General features: G+C 33.9%; 1 protein-coding gene across 1 annotated transcript in view; it reads left to right on the forward strand.

Annotated features, from left to right (window-relative positions):
- Ap3s1 (adaptor related protein complex 3 subunit sigma 1) overlaps positions 1-21,155 on the forward strand; it is a 61,060-nt gene extending 39,905 nt beyond the window's left edge. The window contains exons 5-7 of the mRNA XM_033761478.1: positions 5,875-5,946; positions 11,644-11,751; positions 20,627-21,155. Of these exons, the coding sequence (XP_033617369.1) occupies positions 5,875-5,946; positions 11,644-11,751; positions 20,627-20,755 (309 nt within the window). The 3' untranslated portion in view covers positions 20,756-21,155. The remainder of the gene's footprint in view (positions 1-5,874; positions 5,947-11,643; positions 11,752-20,626) is intronic.
- The last annotated feature ends 2,548 nt before the right edge of the window (positions 21,156-23,703 follow it).

The following is a 23,703-nucleotide window of genomic DNA, read 5'->3' on the forward strand; positions in this document are numbered from 1 at the left end:
GAACACAGGTCCTTGAGTTTATGAGGCAGGCGGTGGCACCACTGAGCTAAATCCCTGGCCCCATTAAGGAGATCCCTTGCCATACACAAAAGTCATTTCCTTTAGGTTTGGTATAAACATGAGAAATAAAGCATTAAATCTTTTATTTTCTTCTGAGAAAATATCTCTCTGACTTTGTTGTAGGTAAAGGTTTCTTAAATTGGGTAAAACAATAATAAATACTAAGAAAAAAACAAAAACTGGCCTACTTCAAAGGACACTATTATGAGAATGAAAAGACAAATCACAGAGTGAGAGATGATGTTTGAAATTTGTATATATAACAACTATGTAGAATATGTAAAAATTCCTATATATCAATAGAAAAAAGTATAGCTAAAATGAAAGGATTGACAATACAAGTAGAGAGAAACATAGAGCTAAGAGGACTGTCATACACTGTTAAGTATATGAGTACACATTTATATAACTGATAATTTATTTGTACTACATATTAAAGCATGTTACCCTCCAGTTCATCAGTTCCTTTGTAGGTTTACATGCAACTGATGTATGTATATGCATTCTGTAAAGGACATGAATAAGAATGTTCTTGAGAATACCATTTACAGGGCCAGGGATTTAGCTCAGTGGTTCCACCGACTGCCTTGCTGCCTTGCAAGTGCGAGGACCCAAGTTCAATAAACTGGTACCTGCCACCCCCCAAAAAAATCCCCAAGAATACCAATTACAATAGCCTCATACTGGAAACAACCCATTATGTACCACTGAAAGAATGGATAAACACATTGTAGTATATTCATTCTATGGCATACTGTATGAGAATGAGTGAGCTATTGTATAAGGTAATAATGCGAGTGAATTTAAAAAATATCCATGAAATACGATTCATAAATAGGCAAAATATATACTTTACCTTTTGTAGTGATGGTGACTGATGGATAACAAGAGAGACTTTCTCTAATGTTTATTTGAAGACTGGTTGTAGCTGTGGTAGAGCACTGGCCCAGTGTGGGTAAGGCCCTGCCTTTGATCCTCAGTATTGCAAGTAAATACAAAATAATAACCTTGAATTGGGCATTGATCACACAGATATTTTTACTCTGAAGTTTTATCATGTTATATATTCTTAGGATTTGAGTGATTTTCTATGTGTTAAGTTCAAGAATTTATGGGAGGAGGGCATAAATTGCTTTATTTCTTGTAATTTGTGAGTGTGATTTTATAAATTAGTGTTCATGTTTAAAACTTTTAAAAATATTTTCTTCTTATCAAGGAGAAGTATTCTTCTTTTTATTCCCATTCTTATTTTTACCCAAGAAGTTATTTAACGCACTGTTAATATTGAACTCACTGTTCAAGTAGCATTACCCCATTCTGGTCTCATAAAGATTATCTGTTGTATCAAAAAAATGACAGAATGAATACAGTTTTAGGAACTATGGAACTAGGAACTAGGAAGAAGAGGGCTAAAGGTGTAGCGAAAGTGGGAAGGGTAGGGGAAAGGTGATGAGGGAATAGAAAAAAATATGAGAAAATGAAAAAATGGAAATAAAGTGTTTGTAAATGGGGAGGGTAGGAGGGAGTGAAGGGAGGGCAGGGACAAGGGGAGAAAATGAGAACCAAGACCTGTCATGTAAAGGTACAAGATCCCAATAATGAATGTAACTGTACTGTGTTCCTAAAATGTACCAATAAACTCAATTAAAAAAAACAAAACAAAAATACAAAGGCCTTCAGGAGAAATAAAATTGGGAGTAAGGGTAACTACTCAGTGATGTTTCTGTCACAAAATTCTATCACGTGAGTCTAGCCTGTTAAAAGGAAAAAGATACTCTTCCCCTCTCCTCATATAGTCAACTCATCTCAGTATGTCTGACACCTTGTGTGTGGGAGTTTCTCTCACAAACCAAGCACTTTTCTGGTATACCCCAACCAGGTGTCCTTTGATTAAATTCTGATACAGTCTACCTTGAAATAGTGTCAGATCTCATACATTGAGGGTCCAGTACCATAACATTGCCTTCCATGTCAGTTGCAGTTATAGGTAGGTTTTTGTCACCTATACTTCTGACAACAGTAGTAAATTGGGATTTCCATAACTTTCATGTGAGAGTTGATTAATTTGCTAAAGCAGCTCAAAGAACTTCGGGAAACACTTGACTTTCATTTACTCATTTATTATAAAGGACTTACAGCTACCTCATCTTTGACAAAGGAGCTCACCATCCTCAGTGGAGGAAAGATAGCCTCTTTAATAAATGGTGTTGGAAAAACTGGATGTCAACCTGCCACAGATTAAAATTAGACCCTTATCTTTCGCCATGCACTAAATTAAAATCCAAATGGATTAAAGATCTAAATATTAAAACAGAAACATTAAACTTGCTGGAAGGTAAGTTAGGCAGAACTCTGGAAGACATTGGTATAGGAAAAGACTTTATGAACAAATCCTCAGTAGCACGGGAACTAGCAGAAAGAATCAACAACTGGGATCTCATCTTACTAAAAAGCTTCTGTACTTCAAAAGAAACCATTAGCAGAACTAAGAGACAATCTACAATGTGGGAAAAAATTTTTACCAGCTGTACCTCAGACAAAGGACTATTATCAAGGATATATAAAGAACTCAAAACAATCAGTCCCCCCAAATATAAAGACCCGATCCAAAAATGGGCATCCGAAATGAACAGACATTTCTCATACAAAGAAGTGAAAGCAGCAAGAAAATATATGAAAAAATGTTCCACATCACTGGTCATTCGAGAGATGCAGATGAAAACAACACTGAGATTCCACCTCACCCCACAAAGAATGGCTGCTATCAAGAAATCACACAATAACAAATGTTGGCGGGGTTGTGGGGAGAAAGGAACCCTCCTCCATTGTTGGTGGGAGTGCAGACTGGTGCAACCACTATGGAAATCAATATGGAGATACCTCAAAGAGCTTGGACTGGAGGTTCCATTTGACCCAGCCATCCCTCTGTTGGGTATCTTTCCAAGAGAACTAAAAGAACCATATCACAGAGAAGTATGTGCACCCATGTTTATAGTGGCACAGTTTGTCATAGCTAAATCTTGGAAACAGCCCATTTGCCCATCTGTTGGAAACTGGATAAAGAAGTTATGGTTTTTCTATAAAATGGAATATTACTCAGCCATAAAGAACGAGAAAATAGATTCATTCATAGGAAAATGGATACATATTGCAAATATACTCCTAAGTGAAATAAATAAGTCACACGTGTAAATACCGAATAGTTTCCCTGGTGTGAATAATCTGCAACAATGCATAAGTTTCTAATAAGATTACTCACATTTAGAAATGGGAAGAAAGGAGCTAAAGGTGTAGGGAAGGTGGGATGGGTAGGGGAAGAGTAAAAAGGGAAAAGAAAAAAATGTGAGAGAATGAAAAGATGAAAATAAAGTGTTTGTAGATGGGGAGGGGAGGAGGGGGTGAAGGGAGGGCAGAGGTAAGGGGCAAAAATGAGAATCAAGACTTGTCATGTAGAGGTACAAGATCCCAACAATGAATGTAATTGTACTGTATCCCTAAAATGTACCAATAAACTCAATTAAAGCTTAAAAAAAAATTCAAACAAAAAGAAAGTACAGATAAGTGATAGGGCAAAGTATATATATGGGAAGGGATGCAGAGCTTTCATGCCTTCTTTGGAGTACCACCTTCTTGGTAACTCCATGTATTCAGCTATCTAAAGCTCCTGAACCCAGTCCTTGTAGTTTTTATAGAAACTTCAATTATGTAGGCATGATTGAATCATTGATGATTAATTTAACATTTCACTTCTTTAATCTCCCTGGAGGTTTAAGGGTATAGTGGAACTGAAAGTTCTTAACCTCTAATCATCATGTTGGTTCTCCTGGCAACCAGCCCTCATTTTGAGGCTCTGAGCTCCCATCTTATTGGCATATAAAGAAGCACACCACTTTAGAGATTCCAAGGTTTCCAGGAGTTGTGTAACATGACAAGTTAGGTACATGATTCATGTCTCACCTGTGTGTGCCCCACTAACACACCCACCCCTCACATTGAGCCCAGGAATTTTGTACTGAGCTATATCCCGCAGCCCACCTTTCTTTGCTTTGTTTTGCTTTGCTTTTTAAACTTTAAACTGAGGTCTAGTGACCCTCTTGCCCCAGCCTCCAAGGGTGCACATATGCCCCACTTTTTAACATTTTAATAATTTACCTTCCCACAAATGAAATTATGGCTAAAATTGTACGCATTCTTGGTAATTACAGGCCTATTCTAGTGACTTTGGCCTAAGGAGTTTAACTCCAGTCTGAAGTTCAAATTCAGCCTGCTTCCTGTTTTTGTAGTTTTTTAAAAATAAAATCGTGAGCCTTTAGCCAGGCGTGGTGGCTCACACCTGTAATCCCAGCACTCGGGAGGCTGAGGCAGGAGGATCGCTGTGAGTTCGAGACCAGCCTGGGCTACATAGTGAGTTCCAGGTCAGTCTCAACTACATAGTGAGACCCTGTCTCAAAAAAAAAAAAAAAAAAAAAAAAAAAAAGAATCATGCTTCTTTGTGTATGAATTATCTGTGACTACTTTTGTTAGTCTGTATGACCCTTTGCAGACAGCTTGCCAACCTCTGATAAGATAGTGTTGACTGTAGTTATATGGTTATATATCTACCTTGTTTCACCTGTCTTATCCCCCTACCTTAATGCCAGAAAGGAACTTTGAGTCTTGATTTATGTGAATTGGAGCAGTTAAAGGAAGAAGACTTGTTTAGATTTTGCTCCTTGCCCCATAGGATCATGTACCCATAGGATAACCATCTTATTTTACTTTGCCTGGGATATTTCTTATTTATATTTGCTATTCCAGGCTGTTAATAACATTGCATGAAAAAGTCTTTTTTTTTTTTTTTTTTTTTTTTACTCATTCTACATTTCATAGTTTTTAGTTTTAAGGAAACGAGTAAATTTTGAAAAGTTGGAAAATTTTAAGTTCTCAGTTAAGAATTGTCTGTATTATAATTTAGTGCATGGTGAAAGATAAAGGTCTAATTTTAATCTGTGGCAGGTTGACATCCAGTTTTTCCAACACCATTTGTTAAAGAGGCTATCTTTCCTCCACTGAGGATGGTCAGCTCCTTTATCAAAGATGAGGTAGCTGAGTACATCTGCATTTGTTTTTGTGTCTTCCAATCTGTTCCACTGATCCTCAGGCCTATTTCTTTGCCAGTACCATGCTGTTTTTATCACAGTGCCTTTGTAGTATAGTTTCAGATTGGGAATTGTTAAATCTGGTGCCATGTGTCTGTTGCCTAAAATGGCCTTTGCTATTCTAGGTCTCTTATGGTTCCAAATGAATTTTTGGATTTTTTTTTTTCTAGTTCTGTGAAATGTAGTGTTGGAATTTCAATTGGCATTGCATTGAATGTATATAGCAGTTTTGGTAGTATGGCCATTTTCACTATGTTGATTCTTCCTACCCAGGAGCAGGGGATATCTTTCCATTTTTTTATATCCTCTTCAATTTCTTTTTTCAGAGTGCTGTAGTTTTCAGTGTAGAGATCTTTTGTTTCTTTTGTTAGATTGATTCCTAGATACTTCATTTTTTTGGATGCTATTGTAAAAGGAATATTTTCCCTTAGTTCTCTTTCCGTGTGTCTGTTATTTGTGTATAAGAAGGCTATTGATTTTTGGATATACACCTTGTATCCAGATACTCTACTGAATCTGTCAATTAAGTCTAGAAGTTTTTTGGTAGAGTTTTTTGGATCTTCAATGTAGAGTATCATATCATCAGCAAATAATGGTAGTTTAACTTATAGATAATAAATTTGAATGTATTTACACAGTTCTCAAAAGCATTTTTCCTTTTTGTCTTTTTCCATAGGTGTTCGTGGAAACATTAGACAAATGTTTTGAAAATGTCTGTGAACTGGATTTAATTTTCCATGTAGACAAGGTACTGTTTCTACATTGTTAAATCTGTTTTATATAATCACAGCTGGATGTAGTGGCACATGCTTATACTCTCAGCACTTGGGTTGCTGAGGCAGGTACAGTAGGTTGAAAGTTCCATGCCAGCCTAGGCTATATATTTATTTACAGTCCAGTTTCTTACCACATCTAATGCAGCCAGTAATTTTTGAGTAGTATAAAGACAAATGTTATGGGAAGAGCATAGAACTTGGAATTCAACTCACCTGGGTTCAAACATTGGCCTACAAAACTTGCATGATTTTGCAAGGGAAAAATTACATCATCACCCCTGAACATTACCCCAAAATGGCCTGTTTTCAAGACTAGCCTTTGCTGAACTCCTGAGAACTAAGTTCTGACCTTTTGGAATGGTATACTTGATCAGAGCATTTTTGTATTGGAGAGATTGTGGGCTTTAATTTACCAGTTTGAGAAGATAATTAATGCTTATAATATAATTTATGGTAAATACCTGCTTTTTCTCTGTTTTGTGTATGAGGAAAACATTTATGTAATTGTCATAGTAAAAGTGGATTTAATGAGTAATACTTTTTTCATTCCTTCTGTTAGTCAATTAATTATTTTCACATGAGTGTTGACATTCTGTCCAGTAGGTTTCTCCCTTGGCAAGAACCTAGTAACATTTTCTGACCAAGTTCTAACTTTGAATTGTTCAGGTATATGACCATTTTGTAGCATTTTGACTAGTCACATACTTAGTTATGTTATTGTTTTTTTCCTCATCTGAATCAAGGCTTTCATTCCACACTTTGTCACTTTTTGCTCCATCTCACTGTTGCATCAGTAGCTGGGTCACCTGTTGACTGACTTTCGGCCTCCTCCCAAACTTGTGAAAGCAGATTTTCATGTGACATTGTACTGAATTGGGCTAAGTTTACAAGGAAAATCAAAAGAAAACATTTAATACATCAAATTATAAGTATACAAAAATCTAATGCATCGTGTAAGGGTGGGTAAAACTTACCTGTTGATACTTTGACACATGTGTGCACACCTTGCTGTTTGTCTGCCAAGTAGGTTAACACAGATTGCTTTCTTTAGTTCCCCAGCACAGCTACTGAGACACAGCTGGCTACCTTTATGCTAAAGTAAATGTTTTCATTAGAAGAGGATGGTAGGGGCATCTGTCATCCAGTTAGATGAACAGAATCAATACAGCATTATTTATGTGCATGCATGTGAGTGTGTTTATTTCCTGTTACAAACGTTATCAGCCATGTCTTCTAGGAGTCCTGATTCTTTTTAGTGTATAATTATTCCTTTTATGTATAATTAGGGGACTTATTCGATAGGCATACAGGATAGAGGTGGGAGAGTCCACAATGGCTGTCCGCATGATGGAGAGCCAGTAGCTGATCATCCCAGGAAGCTGGAAGCCCTAGAGTAAGAGAACATGAATACAGTGCCAGAATGGAGCTTTCATACATAGCTGGACACCTTCCTTTCCCTCTTCATTCTGTCCAGGGTTCAAGCCTGTTGGGCAGTGCCACCTACAGTTAGAGTGGGTCTGCCCTTCTCAGTGCTTCCCTGCATGCTCATCATCTCCAAAAGTATCACCCACGGACACACCCATTGTGCTTTACTCATGTGCTAGGCATCTTGCGCTAACAGTTAGTATTTATTAACCATCACAAGTAGTTGATGGAAAGTTTAGTTCAAGTAAAGGAAGAACAGAAAGCAATTGCTGTATAAATAAAAGTCCTAATTAAAATACTAACAGTATTAACCATCACAAGTAGTTGATGGAAAATTTAGTGCAAGTAAAGGAAGAACAGAAAGCAATTGCTGTATAAATAAAAGTCCTAATTAAAATACTAACAGTTAGTATCAACCATCACAAGTAGTTGATGGAAAGTTTAGTGCAAGTAAAGGAAGAACAGAAAGCAATTGCTGTATAAATAAAAGTCCTAATTTAAAAAGTTGCACTGGATATAATAAAAAGTCAACTAGACGATTTGAAAAAATAATTTAATAGATTTTTAAATGAGAAAAAAGTATAATAATTAATATTTTTAGTGGATGTTTTTAAAGATAAATTAGACATAACTGAGTAAATTTAAAGTTATAACACCTTGTCTGTAGGATGGAAAATACGAAAGATATTGTATAGCCATGAAGGATAGAGTGAGGTTGATCTAATGAATTCTTAATTTCAGAAGAATAAAAGAATGAAACATTTAATATCTGCATCTGAGAATTTTCAAACTTAGTATGATACCAGTAGACAGATAAAAGAATCACATCAAAATACATAGAAATCTCCTTCTAGACAATTGATAGTAAAATTGAGTAACAGAAAAAGTTTTCAAAAACATCCAGAAATAAAAGATAGATTACCTTCATAAGGGTAATAGATTGGCAACTGTTTTCTCAATAGCAACAACAGACTTTAGAAGGCAGTGTGTTCAAAGAAAAGAACTGCCAACCTATAATTCTAAAATAAACAAAAATGCTTTGACAGAACAGGGTCTGAGATGAAGCAATGTACTGAAGGAATGAAAAGTAAAGTGATAAATTATTTATTAGGCAGCACTATTTAAGGTAGTACAAAGTTGATTATTTTTTGGTATTTCTGGAAAGGTGGAAATGCATAGGGATATGTACATAGGGATAAGGAGGGTGTGAACTCACAAGTGAGGATGAGCAAAGGAACGAGGAAAGTTACTGTGGTTTTAGGAGCTGAATTATACTTTATCATAAGAACTTCTTTGGCAGGGGAGGGTTCTATTTTCAAAACTGAAATTTTAATGAGTATGTACTAGCTGTGGATTTTGTGAACACTTTTTGTTTTCGTATTAGTGATTATAAGGTACTTTAAAAAAATTATCTAATCACTTATTTGACCTTTAATAAAATTTCCATAGATTATGACTAAAATTAATTAGCTATTTCAGTTGCTTTCATTCACTGCAAAGAATTGGATCACTCAGGTTTGAATTGGCTGTCATAGGAGTTATTTTTCTTTGACAACAAATTGGTATACTAGTTTGTGTATTTGTAAGTTGGGTTTATTCTCTCAGTTTTAACAAGGTTAATGTGAGTATTGAGTTATATAACATAAGTACAACATCCAAATATTAAAAATTCTGTCTAGTAGCAATCATAACAGTAGAAATGATATTTACCGCCAGTTTTTGAAAGAACTATGGCTTCTTGTTTCATTTTTGTTTTCTGGAAAGGGTAATTTTTGTAAATCTTCCTTCAAAATTTGTACATTTCCAAAATGAAATAAAGATTTCCAAAATGAACAAGTATAATATTAGACTAGCTTTTAATTCATAAATTATGGAGAAAGGTGGAAAGGGAGGCAGAAATAAGAATTAAGATGTGTTGTGTCCATGTACCAACTCCCCATGTTAAATGTAATCATGTACTGCAAACATGTACTAGTAAAAAAAAAAAAAAAGTGATGTTTTTTAACCTTTAAAAAGTTTTTCTTGGCTGGGCATGGTGGTGCACTCCTGTAATCCCAACACTCAGGACACTGAGATAGGAGGATCGCTGTGAGTTCGAGACCAGCCTGGGCTACATAGTGAGTTCCAGGTCAGTCTCAACAAAGACCCTGCCTCAAAAAAATAAAAAGTTTTTCTTAAAAAGTTATCTTAAATACCTAATAGGTACTGTGTTAAGCACCTACATGAATAATTCATTTAGTTATGCTAACCCTATGAGGCACCTATATTCTATAAATAGCATGCTGTTTTTCTATTTTGTAGGTAAGGTAACAGGCTAAGGTACTGTAATTGTTTAAAGTCATACAAAGAGCCAGGTGTGGTGGCGCACGCCTGTAATCCCAGCACTTGGGAGGCTGAGGCAGGGGGATCGCTATGAGTTCAAGACCAGTTTGGGCTACATAGTGAGTTCCAGGTCAGTCTCAACTAACTACATAGTGAGACCATGTCTCAAAAAAAACCAAAAATAAATAAATAAAGTCATACAAAGAATAACTAATAGAGTCAGTATTCAATATCTAATTTCAGTCTCCACTTATAATTTCACATTAAATTATAGCTGAGTATACTGTCCTATGAAACCTATTTCAGCTCTGAACTGTTGATTTAATATATTAAGACCAGAGGTGACTGCAAGTTTTATATTAAAAATCTTAGTTACACATTTTACTCTCCAATCGCAGGTATTATTTTTAGTAATTATCAGTATTGCATACATTTTGAGTTTAGAGGTTAAAGTACCTATGTAAAAAAGAAAATTCATTTTTAGCACTAGAGTTGCTACATTGCTTTGTTAAGTACCATAAGTATAAAATTACAACCTAGTAATTGTTAACCAAGAATCTAGTACTAAAAGCCGAGTGTTAAACTTGACATTATATTGTTTTGATGTTATAATAGTAATGGTACAGTAGCTCCACTTATTCAAGGGTGATATGTTCCCAGACCCCTCAATGTATACCTGACACTATAGATACTACCTGTTAGTCAGCTTTTCATCACTGACAAAATACCTGAGATAATTAACTTAAAAAGAAAAAAGGTTTATTTTGGCTAACAATTTTAGAAGTGGCATTCCATAGTCATTCAGGCCTCTGCCTTTGAGCCTGTAGCAGCACACTACATCATGGTGGATGTATGATTGAGAAGCCCTGTTCACTAATAGTAGCCAGGAATGAAACAGACTGATAAGAAAGCACTGGGATCCCAATATCCCCTTCAGAGGCATGCCCTCAGTGATGCAACTGCCTCCCAGTATGCCGCATCTATTTAAATGTTCTCCCAGTTCCCAATAGCACCACACGCTGATAGCTATGCCTTTGACACATGGACCTTTGGGGGGCACTGCAGACAGATCCAAACTGAAACAGCATCAAACCTTATTTATACTATATTTCTTATTATACATATATACCTGTGAAAGTTTATAAATAAGCCACAATAAGAGGTTAACAACAATAGTAAAATAATACACCTCTAACAATACACTGTAATAATTCCATTAATGTGATCTGGTTCTTTTTAAAAATATCTTATTGTACTTATTCTTCTTTGATGATGATGTAAATTGATACAGTGCTTAAGTGATGGGATGAAGTTAGATGAATGCTGGGGGCATGTAGCGTTAGGCTACTGTTGGCCTTTTGAGTCTATGTCAGAAGGGGCATTTGCTTTGAGTGATCCTGGATCATCAAGTCATCATGTTGTCGGGCAAGTAGCATGTACAGTGTGGGTACAGTGGACAAAAGGATGGTTTACATCCTGAACAAGACAGAGTTGTGTCGCCAAAATTTCGTCAGGCATGCAATTTAAAAACACAAATTGTTTATTGAATTTTCTGCTTAATTTATTAAGACCAGAGGTGACTGCAAGTGATTGGAACCTTAGTAAGTGACATTATTAAAAAAGGAAGAATTGCTATTGTTAATATTTATCAATTACTTTGTTCTGGATATTTCTACAAATTTAATCTTTCAACAGTCCTTTGGAGAAGGTACTATTATCTGTGTTTTTCAGCCTATTAAACTAAGACTTACAGAGGTTACATAATGGCCCACAGCTTCACAATGATGAAAGTGAATTATTAACTTTCTAAATTATTTTTACTGTTAATACTTATGACAGCAATACGTAAAACAAAAACTACTGAAATGTGGAACTTTGTGTATTGAAGTATCTTTGTTTATTTATATTATTTTTTACTTTAGGTTCACAATATTCTTGCAGAAATGGTGATGGGGGGGATGGTATTGGAGACCAACATGAATGAAATTGTTACACAAATTGATGCACAAAATAAACTTGAGAAATCTGAGGTAAGAATGGCAAATACTTTAGTTATAGAAAGTTCTAAGCATTATCATAAATGATGCATGATTGTAGCTTTCACTGTTTGTCATTCAGTATTGCCCTCTAGGTATAGGTAGTGTTGCTTACTCTGTTTTTAAAAATGAAATATACAAATTTAGTATGTTAAATGTCCTGTGAATATTACCACCAAATAGTTTTATTTATTCTTTTAATCACAGTTGTGATTGCCTTGGGTAATAAACACAATTACTTACTTTGTTTCAAGAAAAGGAAAGGAGAAAAACTGAAATTTTTAAGAGGGAGTAATGTTTAAGTTACAATAGATGCTTAGTAAGTCTTAGTGTATATTGAAAAGAGAAATTCATTATCTTCATCTTTATTTCTGGATCATGTGTAAAGGTCACTGGCAGGTTGTCACATTTTATACATTAATATGTACATTTATTATTTTATTTTTATTAAAAAGAGAAAAGATTTTTGTTTTTATACTTGTTAAATTCAGTGTTAGAATGGGTGACTAAAGACACTAACATTTAATATGATATAAAATGCTACTTTAGAATTTTAATGTCTCGCTATAAGAATAGGCTGAATGTGGTTGAACTACTTAAGTTGACATTATTTTGATTGTTTCTTATTGTAGCAGATTTTAAAAAGGTGAATTATCCTGCTAACTCATTCAATTCTGTCCTTATTTGAGGTTATTATATTTGTTATGCTCACAACTCAGATTGCAAAAACATTCACAGTTATTAGCATGAGCTCAGATGTTTGGTTGTTTTAGGTAAATATTACTATAAAAAGCAAGATAATACTATAACATTAATTTACAATGAGATTTCTCAACGTTTTTATCTTGTTGGCATTTTAAAGGATGAATTTGACACATTTCTGTGCTTAATTGAATTAAAGGAAGCACATAATGATGAATAAGTCTGAAATTGGAGGGTTAGAAACAGTTTATATAAAAACACTTCCCGTATTTCAATTTGCTATTCCTATTGATTTCCCAAAGGAGAGCCTTGTAATGATGATGAAGATCTTAAATATAGGACTATTTTATGTAACTATACTGAATATTTTGTATATTCTGTAGCATATTTTAAAAATACCGATTTTTGAAAGGGGAAAACAGAGTAGGTTCATGGAGAAAATTTTGCTTAAGAAGAAGGAAAATGACTGAATATTATTTAGTATAGTTGACTTAGGATATATTATTTAGTAGAATAAAAGATAAACTAAACCCTAAGCAAGCCATAAAGTCTTACAATAACTTTAAATATATGCAGACTTTATAGGTATAGGTTTTTAAATGCCAAGGTATAGTGACATAATCCATTAAAAAAGAGTCTAAAATGAATGGATCATTTGTGAATTTGTGCCATCATCAGTAAAAATATATTTACCAGTTTGTCTGCAATTTTCACATTTCCAGGTACTTGCCTCCTTCCTTTGGTGGTGTTCCTTTCTACCATTTGCTCTTTAGTGAGCTGTATGCAGTATTTACAAAAGTCATGAAGGACCTAGAACAAGTACATTATGTATATTTGCTTTTTGACTGTCCAGTAAAACTTTGTTAATGTGACAGGTTTTCTTATCTATAAGGAATGGTAAGCTGGGCATGGTGACACATACTTACAATCCTTACGTGGGAGGCTTAGGCCATCGAAATTCAAGGTTGGCCTGGACTGCATAAGAAGACCCTATTTTCCAAAAAATAAAAAAATAAAATAAAATAAATTAAAAGAGAGAGAGGAAGGAAGGAGGCAGGCAGGCAGGCAAGCAGTAAAATGCAGAATTCATATTTCTTATTGACTACAATAGTTATAAAATTACTACATTTTAAAAACTTTTTACTGAAACAGGCCTATTTAAGTAGTTTAGAACTCTGGTGAATGCTTCTATTGTTCACCCACTGATCGTCTTTTAAGAAGTATGATCAGTTGTTATCTATTACCAAATTCGTTTTTTTCCCTGAACCTTACAAGAAGGTATGTTTTAATTGGATTGGGGATGAACCACAAAATTATATTGCCAGGTGCTTCTCTTCCTGTTTTATCTGCTAATGTTTTAATTATGAAATAGAATTTTAAATTAAAGTAAACTCATTTAGTTCTGTTCATATTTTAAGGAAGTCTTGAAAATTATATTGACTTTGTGTAATTTTTTTAGTAATTATCACATATTTTAAGTATGTTTGGAAGTCTACCAGCTTTATTCCAAACATATTGAAAGTGTCAAAACTTTTCATATGCTTTTCATTTCCATGTTACTAGTTAGATCTATGAGAGGCATGACTGTAGACTGATCCAAAATTATTTGATAGCAAAATATGAATTTACTAATCTCTTACTAAATTTCAGTTAAGACATTATGAAGCAAAAACTTAACAAGAAAAAGTTAAAATTCTGAATATCATTGTTTATGAACTGATTATTGTATTTTAAAAGTCATACAAGCAGTATTTTAGGAGTAGAATTTATCTTTTTTAAAAGCTCATCTGAATATTATTAAAGTACAGCTTTTAGATACGTGGATTTATCTAGGTGCCTGTCAAATCAGAGATTTTTTATTGTATTTAGTTAGAGGCAGTGCATTTTCAGAGTTTGCAGAAAGTGACCAGTTAATTCAACACCTAGACAGATTCAAGCAAAGATCTGCAAGATGTTCAAAGAAATGAGAAAGACGTATTCTGAATATATTTTCTTTCAGTCTGTTTTGATAGAAAAAGTGATTTATTATAGATGGGATCTTGGGGGAGGGGGCATAAGCTGGGAGATGGGTGGGATTTGTGGGAAATTTTAAGAAGCATCCACAAATCTGCCTAAAAATAAAAAGACCTCCCTGGGATGGGGTGGGGGGCTGGTGGAGGTAGAGGGGGGCAGTTGGGGAAAGTTGTTAGTTTTTATATATTTCATGTTATTTTTAAGATGGATAAATGGGTCTGAATTTAGTCACTACTTTTTAAAAGTTAGTCCTCTTTTTCTGAACATCCTGATCTTTTTAGCTCTTTCCATTCTTCTCTCTTACAGACCTTTATCTTTCAGTCTCCCAGACAGGACAGGTAGACAAGGTATTGCTGACTTTGAGAAAAATGTACTTTAACAAAGGGAAAGCAAAATGATGTCAAAGGCAATTAATTATTTAGGCCAGACTCAAAAATTCTTTGTGTTAATGAACCCATATAGTCCCTGTAGCCTATTTTTCATTCTAATTTCTCCTGTAGTTTCTTCATCTTTTATTGGACTTAGTGTATTTTAGTAGTATATCATTAATGTCATGTTTGTTCTGTTTTGTCTGCCTGCATTGTAAAAGGAAAGTTTAAATTTTTCTTTTCTTTTAAAAAAATTGTCATTTAACTGACAGATTGTACAAATGACAATATACTTTGAATATGAAAACTTAGTTTATTTTGAGCATGATATAGCAGAACCAACCTTAATTATCCATCTCTAAATTAGATTTTTTTTTTCTTTTTCTAAATTAGAATTTTAACATGAAATCACCTCCTGGGTTTTGGAGTCTATAAATTTAAAACCCAAAAGCTGAACCTCTAGAGTTCTGTGTACAAGGTGGGAGGTAGTGATGGGTTAGAATAATAATTTAAATAGTACACTCTCCACCTCAAAATGGTTTTCAGTTCCAAAGTCTTAACAGAATTACTTTTACAGTTTTGACCTATAGGTGCATATTAATAATGGCCAACAAAATGGAAGATCAGAATCTAAAAGAATTAAATTTTCTAAAAATAAATATAATGACCAAAATTTAATGGATTTGTACTGTAGCAAACCTTCTGACATCTAAATATGTCAGAATCAGGATCAGTCACATGATGTAAAACTTGAATATTTTGCAAAGAATTGCAAAAATATTGGAATTTTTTTGTGTGTGGATTCGAGGATCGAAACCAGGACCTTGCGAGGCAGGCGCGGTGCCACTGAGCTAAATCCCTGGACCTGAAAATGTTTTTAATAGACTTTTAGCTTTGCAAAACTTTTTTCTGTTTTTCTGTATGTTTTTCATACCATAAGTTAACAGAGTGAATTCCGTTTTTAAAAATTCCAAATAGATGGTAATGAGTAGTTTTTTATTTAACAAATCCACGTTAGAAAAGAGTAAAAAAATGCTTGTAAGCTTTAAATTAAAACTTTCCAGGTGAAAATTTGAATTCTGTGGAAGGAAAAATATAATTTAACAAGATCAATTACCCACATTAGTAATTAGAAAAGTATCATTAAGAATTTGGGATATTATTCTCTGAATTTGAGAAATAACAATATACATTTAACTTTATAATATCTTATACTGAGATTATGCACTGTATAGGAAAGCTAGGGTGCCATTTTTTTTATTCCTGTACCATGTTACTTTACCCTTGGTATGGAAAATACATAGTGATCTCATTCATTGTGCTGATGGAGATCGCTGTCAGTTTCTACGTGTTGCAGTTTTCACTTTATATTAAACTGGTATTTTCTAGGAGAGGAGCCATCAACCACTTGAGTCTGTTAACTTCTATCTCTAGAACGAGTAATTGGCTTTAAAAAAAAAACAAAAACAAAACTGATGAATCTATTTTCAAAGTATAGAATAGGAAAACTGTCCTTAAGATGTGGGAAGTCATGTCGATTCTCCCCCTCTATGTTGACGTACACATTTATTATACACATTTTTTTCTTCTACAAAATTATGTTGAAGTCACTTCTAATGATCAAATCTAGTTTTTAATAAATTCAGAATGTCATTAGTCCATGTGTTTCTCACAGACAAATCTTGTTAGAAGTTAAAACTATAATGTATAAAATGACTAGTCATTTTAAGGTTTTAAATTTTTAAACATCCTAATTTTGATAAAATTGTCTATAAAGTGCTGTAGTTCTTGCTCACTAGGAGATTGTCATCAGAGTTTTAATGTGTATATAATTGTAACATTGACGTATGGACTTTAAAGCAAAGAACAAGCCTATTATAGATCCCCATATTGTTATTCTGCCTCACACTCAAACCACTGAAATTTTGTTTTGCTCAAAAATATGCATTCAAAATCTGCCATTATTTTGTTAAAGATTTTGAGTCTGAAACCATTTAATACCATGTTTATTAATGTTGATGTTCTTTCACTTGTTGTTAGGTCAAAATTATTAACGTGCATATTCCAGCAGGAAGGGTGAGGAAAGGTTTTAGTATGTACAAATTATTCCAGCTACCATCTTATTATTCAATATTTAAAACTTGATGAAAATATTTTAAGATGGTAGGATGATAATTTAGTTACATGAAATAAATAACTAGATTGTTAATTTCCTTTTCCCTTCCAGAAAGTTCATTGCTTATTGCATGAGGAAAATTGAGCTTTCAGGTTCTTTGAAATGTATTTAGCAATGCTGCTTTTTCAGTTTTGCTTGCACATATTTTGTTTATTTTTGGGTCTGGCAATTAAAAAATGAAATAAAAAAAATCATATCCATCCATTACTATCTTTGTGATTTGAGTGCTTGAAATTCCCAAGAGTATGTCTGTATAAGTCTTCTATCTGTTTGGCCTCATTTTGGTATACTTGCAGACTTCATTTTGTTTTCTTTCTCTTAATTCTGTTAATTTATTTAATCTCATGGGAGAGAAAACATGACCATTCTTTTATATAGTGTACTTCATTCTTCCATCCAGTTCACACTTTTTAACTGCTTTGGATTCATGTATTTGTTTTCGTTAGTGGAATTGCTGCAGTCTACCTACCATGTATAACATAGTATAACATAGATGGAAACAAGTTATTTCTCCAGTTGAATTTCATCATTTTTTGCTTTATGTCAACTATGTAATATTAAATCTTTTAAGAACTATGTTGTCCTTTCAAGAATACTTTATTTTATATTTTTTAATTTTATGTATTACTAACAGGTCAGGTAAACTTAATTTTGGTAAATTTTAGTGTTGAAAAAGTTAAATGTGAGTGAAAGTTATCCTATTGCTTTGAGTATATCTTTACTGAAAAAAATCTTAACATAATTACTTTATCCTTTTTGCCAGAAAATGGATTTAATGACAAATTATCTCTTGCATTTTATATGTTAATAAGTGCTTCAGACTTTATTTTCATGGGAGTCTGAAAAATGAAGTTTACTTTTTAACCATTCTGGTGTTAGCCTGAATAACATACTATTTCTTTTTAAGCCATAGTTTTTAACATATAAACATTGTTCCCCATTTAAGCATCTGTTTATTGATCATAGTCCTCATACTGTTTCACATTTTATATTCTTCAGAATCTGATTTCCTAAAATGTTAGCTTTATCAAACTTCATTAAAGTATGTACTACAATGTTAAAATATCCAACCACTTAAATTCACAATATACTACACAAAAGTTTTGGACATGCTTGAGAAATAATTTGATTCTCTTTAAATTCATTTGCGTGTTCTAAATAGTTCCCATCCTTTGCATGTCTATGGCTTGCTGCTTACATTCAGAGGGATTATCGATTTTTGTGCACATTTAGAAACTTCTGGTTTTACATAATAAGGCACATATATGCTATTTAAATCAATTGCTATGTTGACTTTATATATTCTCATTAGCAGCCTACAGTTGAAACCATCTTTGGTCAAAAAGAGCAACTTAATCTAATGATACTTAGCAGGATGCATTTTTTATTCTTATTTTCTTTGCTTAAGCTTAGTTTAGCTGTCTCTAGTACAGGGAATTAAGGAAAATAAAGCTTCAAGACAAATATTTAACACTAAAACTTAACTTACTATTTATAAATATAAATCATAGAATCCAGTAAAATATACAGAAACACAATTGTTTCTCTCTAAAATAATGAAGTCCTTTAGAATTTGTAACTTTTAAAATATATTCAAACATTTTATCATTACTTTTCTAAAGTCCACTTAATTGTACCTCATCAAATCTCCAAAGTAAAAGTAGTGTAAATTGATCTTTTAGTTAGAAAAATTACAAAATCCTTTTACCTAGAAAAGTGATGCCATACCAGTATGTCTGAAATTTAAAAAGTTTAATTCCCTTATCAGACAACATACTTTCTGGTTTAAAAAATGTTTATAAGGTGGTAAACCTCTTTGAACTGGATTTTTTTTGTGTGGGACGGGGTACCGGGGATCGAACTCAGGACCTTGTGAGGCAAGTGCGGTGTGACACTGAGCTAAATCCCCAGCCCCTGAACTGGATTCTTAATTTATCCCAAACCATTCTAAAATTTGGTATGTAGACCTTTAATTTGAACTGATCAAATTAAAGAGCCTTTTGAATATGATACATGCCACCTTAAATAATAGCTGTATCTTTAACATCTTTTGAGGGAGCAGGAAGGAAGTGAGATATAACATAAACTTCATTGCTTCAGGTAGGTATAAATGTAGAAGTCAGTCACATTGTTAGTTGTACATCAGAAACAACCAAAATCCATTAAATTATAAAAATTGAACTCTCCAGCCCTCTCTGGTCTTTCTTTGGGTTTGGAGTTTTTCATTCATGTCACCCTTCCCATTGCCTATGTGGACCATAGCTCTTAATCCTATTTTACCAGTTTTTCTGTTCCAATTAATGATTGATAATCTGTGGCTTTTATTTCATTGCTTAACAATGTTTGTATCCTTTATTCAGCAAGTAGTTTACACTGGCCTATTTTGTATCAGTCAAGATTTTTCTCAGGTAACAGCTTTATTATTATTAATATTTTAATTAACAAAAGAGGTAGGATTACATAAAAATTTTTTGAAAAAGGACTTTAATTTTACAGATACTCAATCTAAACAAATGGAAAATTTGTTTTTATTACTTGTCAACTTTGATGCAAGATAATGCCACTGAGCTCACATGTATTTGTTGGCTTGCTTTACTATATAAAAAGTGATGAAATTATTTTTCTTTAACTCTATAAAGTGATGAAATCTTATTGAGGTTTAAATTAAATCTTAAACATGAAGGCTATTAACTGTTCCATAAAAGTTATGTATATATTTTTTCTTTTAGGCATATTTTATTCCAAAATTATTTTACAAATGAAAAATTTTTCCCACTAAGAGGGAAGCCAAATATTATGTACTAGCGGTACTTACTGGAAATTTTAGTTTATTTATGTATGTTCTTTTTCTAAATTTGTAAACTATAAACTGAATATATATTGTTGTAGCTGTTAATGAGAGCAGTTTTTTTTTTTTAAGAACAGTTTTAATAATTAGATTTTCACTAGTGGATTAAAAGGTTGGAATGTTCTTACAGTTTCATCTTTAAGTAGACCCGTTCTCTTTGGCTTGAGGCTTCACTTAAAAGCCTGATTTTTAAAAATTTTCTAGAACTTTCTTTAAAAATTTTAGAAGAGCCCTACAATTTTAAAATCTAATTTTACTGTTTTTAAATGTTTTAAGGGTTTAGCCCTGGATAAATAAAATAAATAAGTATTGCCTGTTACTTTCAATTTTTTATTTCATAGCATATGTTGATAATAAATGCCATTTTAAAAGGAAAAATTCAAAATTGCTACATGAGATATTTAATAAATAAACTAATGTAAATTATACATTGTGTTTATATTATATATCAAGTAAATCAAGATATACCTAAAAACTTAGCTTTTGTCTTGTGAATATTGTGTGTGGTAACTGCGTAGTACACAATTTGTATTTAAATTCTACATTGTTATTGCATGTATTCACTATTTTTTAATGTCAGTTTTTTTCTTCTTATAGATTAGTATCTCAAAGTAACCATCTCATGCCAATTCAAAATACCATCTGGTCTCTAAGCTTATGTGAAAATTTTTTATCATTGTTTTCCTTTGTAAGTTTTTTATGATGCGCTATAGCTGAGTTATACATTTTCTTTCTTTCTTTTTTATTTACTTCTATATACAGGCTGGCTTAGCAGGAGCTCCAGCCCGTGCTGTATCAGCTGTAAAGAATATGAATCTTCCCGAGATCCCAAGAAATATTAACATTGGTGACATCAGTATAAAAGTGCCAAACCTGCCCTCTTTTAAATAAAATATTAAACAGGCCACTCCCAGGTAAAATCCAGGGGGGAAAATCCTCTAAGTTTACCATACAGTTGTTTACCAAAAATAGGGGAGGAGAGTCTTAACTTTTGCTCTTGGATTTAAGTCAAGGTACTGTATAGAAGTTGTGTTAAATCAGTATGTAAGTTCAGTGTTGATTTTCTTGCTCAGTGATTTTAAAGACATTGTGTAGTTCCAGTGTGATTTGTTTTTTTCCTTTTCTAAATTGCATTCCTGTGCCCACCTAAGGCATGCCTCTGTGTATTGGCTATTACAGTATTTTAAAAGTGAGGTATTTTCTTTAATTATGTAAAACCCAAAATGTTGGTGTTGTATGTATCACAAGTACAGTAATCCTTAATTCTTTCTGCTATTTGTCACAATTATTTAAAGAACGAAGTATGTATTGCATGAAAACATTATGACTGTTTCCTCTTAGTTTAAATAAACTCAAAGGTAACTGGATTTCTAAAGCACCTTTCTGTTTGCCTGATATCTACTTTAGCAATAATTTTTTTTACTACCCTCTGACTCAAAAAAGTAAATAAAGGTATATTTTATCACTGTTAAAACAGCTGTTAATGTTCATTTATTTAATATATACTCATATTTTTGATACTTAGAAAGTCATTGAATTGTTCTGGAGCTCACTTATTTCACACATCAAGAATAATGTATCTCTAGCCGAGTGTGGTGGCACATGCCTGTTATCCTACCCCTGGGGAAGCTGAGACAAGAGGATTCCCATGATTTCAAGACCAAGCCGGGCTATATACTGAGTTCAAGGCCAGCCTACACCACATAGCGAAATCCTGTCTCATGAAACAAAAACAAAAATAATGAATAGTGTATGTGCATATCTCAAGGGGGGAAACAGTAAATATATGCCAAGGATGATACTTGCTGTGGAGAAAAAAAAGCTGAGTAAATATAATAGAAGGTGGCAGGGAACAGTCTAAGTTTAACTTTCTGTGTTATATAAATGGGTAAAAGAAGGCATCACCAATGAAATAACATTGAACAAAAATCATAGGAAGAGAGAAAAGACTCATGGAGACTTGTGAGGCAAGAGTAATCCAATAGAGGGGCCCACACACAAGGACGTGTTTGGGAAATAGCAAGGAGCCAGTAGAGTATGGCAAGACAAAGAGGTAATTAACATCCTTCTCATCAGTCTCATGATGTTTATTTATGAGTGGTACACAGTAAAGGGTATTAAATAACAAAACTTCTTGGCATTTTGGAAAATAGGACTGAAACTTCCAGTTAAACATAGATTATCGAATATATATTTGTGCTCTTTCAAATCACACTAAAATGACAAGTTTTTAAGAAATGACACACTTAAAGGAGATTACAGCTACAAAATGTGGGAAGCTGGAAAGCTTGTGAATGAGCATTATGTTACTAAACAAACCTGAGAAATCCGAAATTGAGTTGGCAAAGGAAAGATCATGGAAGCGTGAACCTAAAAAAATTTTGGAAATTGGAGGCAATAATAGGAGTGAAAGTAGGATTGTCTTTAAGTCCATATCAAATCCATACACAGTTAGACCCCCTTTACCATCCACAAACCTTAGCTGGTGGTGTTTGTCATGCAGGAGACAGCAGGTACAAACACAACTGAGGACAGGGGTACTGAACAGAGATTATTCTAAAGAACACTTAATGGTGATACTTTAGCCCACTTTACCCCTCTGCTCCTATACCTCATAATATTCTATCGTAAGGCAGAAGATTCTAGTCTGTTCTTCCTAGGAAATAAGCCCAAGAAGAGACATCTCCATATCATGCTGCAGTAAAAACCCTTCTGTTGAAAAACTTCTATGCACCCAAAAGTTGTTGGGTGTTTTGGACCTTGCACCTCAGCAGACAGCCTGAAATCAAGCATTTACAAAAAACTACTAAAAATGAAAGATAAAGACCTAAACAAACATCACAAATAGGGAAAACATAGTCATCATTGCTGGAGACATACTAGACACCATTGTGTATCCCTTCAGCATTCTCTTAGCCTACCACTTACTCCAGCCCCAGTGGTAGGAGCCAGTCGTTTCTTTTTTTTTGGGGGGTGGGGGAGATGCTATTGCTATGTAAGCTAGACTGGCATTGGCATTGAACTCAGTGTGTAACACAGGCTGGCCTCAAGCTTAACATCAGTCCTCCTGCCTCAGCCTCTCAAATGCTGTGATTACAGGCATGTGCCTCCATGTCCAGCAGAAGCTAATCATTCTTTTTTCTTTTGGTGCTGGGGATCGAACTCGGGACCTTGCCCTTGCCATACAGACAGACAGAGTAACCACTGAGCTAAATCCCCAGCTCTGAAGCTGGTCATTCTTAACAATCTTCAATGAATTGTAGCAGGATACAGACTTGGTTCCAGCCCTGGATGTGCCCTTCTCCCTGCCCTGAGACTTCTTTGCCACTGCGGCTGGAATGTATTAGGAACCCTCTGGCCTTTGTTATGTTGTAGATCTAAAATGTCCCCCAAAAATCTTTTGCATTCAAGGTGGAATATGGCCAGAAGAGGTAGTCACTAGAGGCATGATCTAGACGGGTGTATTCTTGCCCCTAGTTCCTCCTTTTTTGTTTTCTGTCTTCTCTGAGGTGAGTAGGATTTTTCTCTACCATGCCCTTCCACCATCTTCTTTCTGCCTTAGACATAGCCAGCTATAGACTTAGCCAATTAGAAATGAACCAAATAAACATCTCTTTACATTGTGAGTTTCAGGTATTGTGTCTCAGTAACAAGAAAGTGACTAATGCCGCCCTCATACATGAAGCTGAGAAGTAAGGTAAAACTAACACTATCCCTGATGTGAATAGCATGACTGCTGCTTCCTTTTTCTACCTTAGACAGTTCTGAGAATATTTCAAAAGAATCTCTCAGAATGTCCCATGGGATTGAGAGTCAGTTGTAACAGTAACCAACTCCCT

Source organism: Fukomys damarensis, unplaced genomic scaffold (genome assembly GCF_012274545.1).
Source record: "Fukomys damarensis isolate Sample0158 unplaced genomic scaffold, DMR_v1.0_HiC HiC_scaffold_9, whole genome shotgun sequence".
Classification (NCBI taxonomy): domain Eukaryota; kingdom Metazoa; phylum Chordata; class Mammalia; order Rodentia; family Bathyergidae; genus Fukomys; species Fukomys damarensis.